Here is an 8084-nt window from a genome sequence, read left to right as displayed (position 1 = left end):
GGCGGGGGGGGGGGTGGTCACCGTCAACATGACCCGAAGATCTCATTGGTGAGAACGGGCAGAAAATGCCCCTCCCCCCACCTTGCTCCTTTCTCCACAGATGTTGCCATACCAACTGAATAATTCCAGCATTTCCTTCTTTTACGTCAATTTTTATCTATTTTGTTCAGAAGCTGATGGCAATTTTTAAACTTCATTCGTGGGACATGGGCGTCGCTGGCTGGCCAGCATTTATTGCCCATCCCTAGTTGCCCTTGAGAAGGTGGTGGTGAGCTGCCTTCTTGAATCGCTGCAGTCCATGTTCTGTGGGTTGACCCACAATGCCGTTAGGGAGGGGACTCCAGGATTTTGACCCAGTGACTGCGAAGGAACGGTGATATATTTCCAAGTCAGGATGGTGAGTGGCTTGAAGGGGAACTTGCAGGTGGTGGTGTTCCCATGTATCTGCTGCCCTTGTCCTTCTAGATGGAAGTGGTCGTGGGTTTGGAAGGCGCTGCCTAAGGATCTTTGGTGAATTGCTGCAGTGCATCTTGTAGATAGTACACACTGCTGCTACTGAGCGTCAGTGGTGGAGGGAGTGGATGTGGTGCCAATCAAGCGGGCTGCTTTGTCCTGGATGGTGTTGAGCTTCTTGAGTGTTGGAGCTGCACCCATCCAGGCAAGTGGAGAGTATTCCATCACACTCCTGACTTGTGCCTTGTAGAGGGTGGACAGGCTTTGGGGAGTCAGGAGGTGAGTTACTCGCTGTGGCATTCCCAGCCTCTGATCTGCTCTTGTCGCCACTGTGTTAATGTGGTGAGTCCAGTTGAGTTTCTAGTCAATGGTAACCCCAAGGATGTCGACAGTCGGGGATTCAGTGATGGTCATTCATTGAATGATTCATTGAATGTCAAGGGGCAGTGGTTAGAGTGTCTCTTATTAGTGATGGTCATTGCCTGGCATTTGTGTGGCGTGAATGTTATTTGTCACTTGTCAGCCCAAGCCTGGATATTGTCCAGATCTCGTTGCATTTGAACATGGACTGCTTCAGTATCTGAGGAGTCGCGAATGGTGCTGAACATTGTGCAATCATCGGCGAACATCCCCACTTCTGACCTGATAACGGAGGTAAAGGTAATTGATGAAGCAGCTGAAGATTGTTGGGCCTTGGACACTCCCCTGAGGGACTCCTGCAGAGATGTCCTGGAGCTGAGATGACTGACTCTCCACAACCATCTTCCTATGTGCCAGGTATGACTCCAACCAGCGGTGAGTTTGCCCCCTGATTCCCATTGATTCCAGTTTCGCTAGGGTTCCCTGATGCCACATTTGGTCAAATACTGCTTGATGTCAAGGGCTGTCAGTCTCACCTCACCTCTGGAATTCAGCTCTTTTGACCATGTTTGAACCAAGGCTGTAATGAGGTCAGGAGCTGAGTGACCCTGGCGAAACCCAAACTGGGCGTCACTGAGCAGCTTATTGGTGAGCAGGTGCTGCTTGACAGCGCTGTTGGTGACCCCTTCCATCACTTTACTGATGATCGAGAGTAGACTGATTGGATTGTAATTGGCCAGGTTTGATTTGTCCTGCTTTTTGTGTACAGGACATACCTGGGCAATTTTCCACATTGTTGGGTAGATGCCAGTGTTGTAACTGTACTGGGAGAGAATAATATGCTCAGGAAATATTCTTTAAATTTGTTCACAGTATATGAATGAGGCCAACATTTATTGCCCATCCCTAATTGCCCCTGGGAAGCCGTCTTCTTGAACCGCTGCACTTCGTGCGATATAGGTCTATCCATAGAAGAAAGACTTTTTTTAATTTATTTTACTCCAATTTTCTTTTCCTTTCTAAAGGAAAGGATCATCATCCCAGTACCTAAGAAAAACCAAGTAGTGTGCCTTAATGACTTTCGGCTGATGGCTTTGACATCCATCATTATGAAGTGCTTCAAAAGGTTAGTTTGCCTATTGCCGCAACAGGTCCACAGCAGACGCCACCTCCCTGGCCCTGCACTCAAGCCTGGAACACCGAGATAACAAGAACACCTACACCAGACTCCTATTTATTGACTACAGCTCAGCCTTCAACTCCATTATTCCTACAAAACTCATCTCCAAACTCCATGGTCTGGGCCTTGGCACCTCCCTCTGCGACTGGATCCTGAACTTCCTAACTTGCAGACCACAATCAGTAAGGATAGGCAACAACACCTCTTCCTCCACAATTATCCTCAACACCGGTGCCCCACAAGGCTGTGTTCTCAGCCCCCTACTATACTCCTTATACACCAATGACTGTACGGCCAAATTCCCCTCCAATTCGATTTTCAAGTTTGCTGATGACACCACTGTAGTGGGTCGGATCTCAAACAATGACAAGACAGAGTACAGGAATGAGATAGAGAATCTGGTGAACTGGTGCAGCAACAATAATCTCTCCCTCAATGTCAACAAAACGAAGGAGATTGTCATCGACTTCAGGAAGCTTAGTGGAGAACATGCCCCTGTCTATATCAATGAAGATGAAGTAGAAAGGGTCGAGAGCTTCACGTTTTTAGGTGTCCAGATCACCAACAACCTGTCCTGGTCCCCCCATGCCGACACTATAGTTAAGAAAGCCCCACCAACGCCTCTACTTTCTCAGAAGACTAAGGAAATTTGGCATGTCAGCTACGACTCTCACCAACCTTTACAGATGCGCCATAGAAAGCATTCTTTCTGGTTGTATCACAGCTTGGTGTGGCTCCTGCTCTGCCCAAGACCGCAAGGAACTACAAAACGTCATGAATGTAGCCCAATCCATCACGCAAATCAGCCTCCCATCCATTGACTCTGTCTACACTTCCCGCTGCCTCAGAAAAGCAGTCAGCATAATTATGGACCCCACGTCCCCGGACATTCTCTCTTCCACCTTCTTCCTTCGGGAAAAAGATACAAAAGTCTGAGGCCACGTATCAACTGACTCAAAAACAGCTTCTTCCCTGCTGCTGTCAGACTATTGAGTGGACCTACCTTGCATTAAGTTGATCTTTCTCCACACCCTAGCTGTGACTGTAACACTACATTCTGCACTCTCTCCTTTCCTTCTCTATGAACGGTATGCTTTGTATAGTGCGCAAGAAACAATACTTTTCACTGTATACTAATACAGGTGACAATAATAAATCGAATCAAAGGCGGCAAATTATTTATTTGAGTCGGGTCAGTTCAGGGGAAGAGGTTCTCACCACAAAGGGAGAATTACAAAAATGAAAGCAATTAGTTTAAATCCACAAAAATACTCCATTTTCAGTTTAAGGAATAATTACAGGAATTATTTGAATAGTTTGAAGAATTCCACAATAAGATAACGTTTTTCTCACCCAATGACAACCAATTGGGAAAGAGTGAAGGTAGCCTAGTGATAATGCTCAATGATTCATAATCCCAAACTTGGATGAATGTTCCAGAAACATATATTCAAATTCCATCTCAGCAGCTGTGGAGGGGGAGAATTAAATTGATAATTATCGAGAACATGGGCGGCATGGTGGCAGTGTTAGCAATGCTGCCTCACAGCTCCAGGGACCTGGGTTCGTTTCCCGGCTTCGGTCACCTGTGCGCATGGAGGCTGCACGTTCTCCCCGTGTCTGGGTGGGTTTCCTCCGGGTGCTCCAGTTTCCTCCCACAGTCTGAAAGACGTGCTGGTTAGGGTGCATTGGCCTTGCTAAATTCTCCCTCAGTGTAACCCGAACAGGCGCCGGAGTGTGGCGACTAGGGGATTTTCACAGTAACTTCATTGCAGCGTTAATGTAAGCCTACTTGTGACATTAATAAATAAACTTTAAAACTTCCTATAATGTTCTCCCCGTGTCTGTGTGGGTTTCCTCCGGGTGCTCCGGTTTCCTCCTACAGTCTGAAAGATATGCTGGTTAGGGTGCATTGGCTATGCTAAATTCACCTTCAGTGTGTCCGAACAGGCGCCAGAGTGTGGTGACGAGGGGATTTTCACAGTAACTTCATTGCAGTATTAACGTAAGCCGACTTGTGACACCAATAAATAAAATAAATAAAAATATAGCTTCTCTGGTAATGATCGTGAAGCTATTGTTTTGTTGTACAAATAAGGAGGCACGGTGGCCTGAAGCATAGCACCAGGGACCTGGGTTCGATTCCCAGCTTGGGTCATTGTCTGTATGGCGTCTGCACATTCTCCCCGTGTCTGCATGGGTTTCCTCCGGTTTCCGCCACACTCCAAAGATGTGCAGGTTAGGTGAATTGGCCAGGTCAGGGGGACTAGCTTGGGTAAATGCATGGGGTTATGGGGATAGGGCCTGGATGGGATTGTGGTCAGTGCGAACTTGATGGGCCGAATTTGTTCTCACTGGAGCGACGGAGGTTGAGGGGCGACCTGATAAAAATCTACAGGATTGAGGGGCATGGACAGAGTGGATAGTCAGGAACTTTTTCCCAGGGTGGAAGAGTCAATTACTAGGGGGCACAGGTTTAAGGTGCGAGGGGCAAGGTTTAAAAGAGATGTACGAGGCAGATCTTTCACACAGAGAGTGGTGGGTGCCTGGAACTCGTTGCCGGGGGAAGGAGTGGAAGCGGATACGGTAATGACTTTTAAGGGGCGTCTTGACAAGTACATGAATGAGATGGAAATAGAGGGATATGGTCCCCGGAAGGGTAGGGGGTTTTAGTTCAGTCGGGCAGCATGGTCGGTGCAGGCTTGGAGGGCCGAAGGGCCTGTTCCTGTGCTGTAATTTTCTTTGTTCTTTGTATAGCCTCCTTCTGCACTGTAGGGTTCTATGATTCTATGATAAATCCATCTGGTTCATTAAACTAATGTCTTTCAGAGGAAGGAAATCTGCCGTCCTTACCTGGTCTGACCTCCATGTGACTCCAGAGCCACAGCAATGTGGTTGATTCTAAACTGCCCTCTGAAATGGCCCAACAAGCCACTCCCAGCACCTGCTCAGATTCAGAGAATTGTTACAGCACAGGAGGCCATTCTGCCAGTCACATCTGCCCTGGTTCTCTGAAGGAACAATTCACCCAGTGTCACTCCACCGCCTTCACCCCGTAACCCCGCACATTCTTCCTTTACAGGTAATTACAGGTAATTATGCAATTCCCTCTTGAAAGCATTTGCAGAGTTACATTAAAGGTTATTGCAGAAAATAAAAGCTAATGGTCCAGGGGGTAACAAACTGGCATGGATAGAAGATTGGTTAGCTAACAAGATATAGGGAGTTGGCATAAATGGGTCTTTTTCTGGTTAACACAGTGAGTTTTACAACACCAGCTTAAGGCTCCGAAAGCTTGTGTGGCTTTTGCTACCAAATAAACCTGTTGGACTTTAACCTGGTGTTGTTAAACTTCTTACTGTGTTTACCCCAGTCCAACGCCGGCATCTCCACATCTTTTTCTGGTTGGCAGGATGTGAAAAGTGGTGTGCCACAAAGGTCAGTGCTGGGACCCCAACGTTTTACAATTTATATAAATGATTTATCATCGAATCCCTACACTGCAGAAGGAGACCATTCGGCCCATCGAGTCAGCACCAATACCAATCCCACCCAAGCCCTATTCCTGTAACATCATATAGTTACCCTGCAAATCCCCCTGGACAATTGAGCATGGCCTAACCCGCACATCTTTTAGACTGTGGGAGGAAACCCACGCAGACACGGGGAGAACGTGCAGACTCCACACAGACAGTGATCCAAGCCGGGAATTGAACCCGGGTCCCTGGCACTGTGAGGCAGCAATGCTAACCACTGCACCACCATGCCGCCCCTTCATTTAGATGAAGGAACGGAAGGTTAGGTTGGTAAATTTGCCGATGTCACAAAAATAGGTAGGAATGTAAGTTGTGAAGGGGACATAAGGAGGCTACAAAGGGACATCGATAGTTTAATGAGCGGAAAGAAAACCTGGCAAATAGAGAATAATGTGGGAAAATGTGAAATTCTCCATTTTGGCAGGAAGAATTTTAAAAAAGCATTTTATCTGACTGGTGAGATTGCAGAGCTCTGAGATTCAGAGGGATCCAGGTGCCCAAGTACATGAACAGTGTCACCAACAGTGCTTGCAAGTAGCATCAGAAACTCAACTGGACTCACCACATGAACACAGTGGCCAGAAGAGCAGGTCAGGGGCTAAGAATACTGCGGCGAATAACTCACCTCCCGACTCCCCAAAGCCTGTCCACCATCTACAAGGCACAAGTTAGGAGTGTGATGGAATATTCTCCATAGAATCCCTACAGTGCAGAAGGAGGCCATTTGGCCCATTGAGACTGCACCGACCACAATCCCACCCAGGCCCTATTCCAACAAATCCACATATTTACCTTGCTAACCCCGCCTGACACTAGGGTCAATTTAGCATGGCTAAACAACCTAACCTGCACATCTTTATACTTCACTTGCCTGGATGAGTGCAACTCCAGCAACACTCAAGAAGCTCCACACCCATCCAGGACAAAGCAGCCCACTCGAGTGGCACCCCATTCACCACCTTAAACACTCACTCCATCTGCCATCCACAAGATGCACTGCAACAACTCGACAAGCTTCCTTGTACAGCACCTTCCACCTCCTGCAGATTCCTCTCCAAGCCTACTGTGACTTGCAATAGGGAGTTAGATGAATACTTGGAAAGAGAAGAAAGTACAGGTCGATGGGGAAGTAACAGGGGAGTGATGAGTTGGATATTGAGTCGGTACAGGTGTAGTGGGCTGAATGACCTGTATCATTCTATGATTGGGATTTAAAGGCCAGATTACTGAAGGTCAGGACTGCATGTATTATTTATTTATTATTGTCACAAGTAGGCTTATATTAACACTGTAATGAAGTTACTGTGAAAATCCCACACTCCAGCACCTGAGGGACAATTTATCATGGCTAATGCACCAAACCGGCACGTCTTTCAGACTGTGGGAGGAAATCGGAGCACCCGGAAGAAACCCACGCAGACACGGAGAGAACGTGCAGACTCCGCACAGACAGTGACCCAAGCCGGGAATCGAACCCGGGTCCCTGGCGCTGTGAGGCAGCAGTGCTAACCACTGTAATTGGCTGTAGAAACTGTCCCTTTCTCTTGGGGATCTGCAGCGTACATACCGGCGAACGTGATTCCTTTTGCAACAGTCCCTGTGTGAGCAAAGCCTTTCCTCCTTCACAGAGCCTGCGTGCAGCGCGACATTTGCCAGTCGTTTCAAAACATGAATCTACATGTATTTGAATATTACACACGCCATGAATTTTGCATGAAGTTAAGCCGCCTTCTTTAAACATTAATGCTCACAGGCAAAGGGCTTCTTACTCAAAACTTCAATTTTTCTCTCCTCCCGGGACTCGGAGGGGGGGGGGGGCGGAAAGTAAAGCAAATAACCGTCTTGGTTTGAGTTTCCCCCGGGGACCATGTAACCAGAGGGAACCGCACGGTCCGTACATCCCAGGAGCCAGAGCTGCTGCTTGTGAAATATGATAAGGGAGAGGAGCAGGGTGGATTCAGTTTGTTTATTCTTGTTCTGATCCCTTTCCTTTGTTTGTCGATGTGAAATGATTGGGACCGATCAAAATTTCTTAAAAGCGGAGTATTAGTGGCTCTCACATCGGCTCATTAATTAGAAAATCCCTGTGTCCTTTCCACTGATTATTTTCATTTCTTGCCTTTCTGTTTCTTCCGCTTCATCGACGGCCTTTGCCCCTCACCCTGAAATAAAAACAGACAGAACATCTTGGTTCAGTCAGCGGCTTGAAGGGTGCAGTTCCAGACACCGAAGCTAGGTGGCAGAGTGTTTGGCGTGGGCGGGAGCAGCAAGTTGTGCAAAAGGGATTTTTGATGGATGAAGTGATGGGCTAAACTGTGGCAGACGCAGTTCAAGGTAGGGAAGTGGGTGAGTGTAGTAAGTCCTCGGAGGCAGAAGTCCCTTCACCAAAATCCCTTTATTTACACGTTTGACAACAGTATACAGAGTTAGCAGCCTACACTCGGAGTCCCAGAGGAACTGACACGCCTGGTTATGTGCAAAGCAAGAGGCTCCCTGATTGGCCCATCAATTTGGCCCTTAATTCTCCTCGTGTCTGCGTGGGTTTCCTCCGGGTG

The 8084-nt window shown here is 47.6% G+C and overlaps 1 protein-coding gene across 2 annotated transcripts in view; it reads right to left on the bottom strand.

The window, feature by feature from the left end:
• Positions 1-3162: 3162 nt before the first annotated feature.
• impact (impact RWD domain protein) overlaps positions 3163-8084 on the bottom strand; it is a 56029-nt gene continuing 51107 nt past the window's right edge. For both annotated transcript variants that reach the window (XM_078215623.1, XM_078215624.1), the window contains exon 11: positions 3163-7691. In XM_078215623.1, coding sequence (XP_078071749.1) covers positions 7638-7691 — 54 coding nt within the window. In that variant the 3' untranslated portion in view covers positions 3163-7637. The remainder of the gene's footprint in view (positions 7692-8084) is intronic.

The sequence above is a fragment of the Mustelus asterias genome, chromosome 7, assembly GCF_964213995.1.
Source record: "Mustelus asterias chromosome 7, sMusAst1.hap1.1, whole genome shotgun sequence".
Classification (NCBI taxonomy): Eukaryota; Metazoa; Chordata; class Chondrichthyes; order Carcharhiniformes; family Triakidae; genus Mustelus; species Mustelus asterias.
The sequence above is the reverse complement of the archived record's forward strand: the minus strand, read 5'-3'. Positions and strand labels throughout refer to the sequence as shown.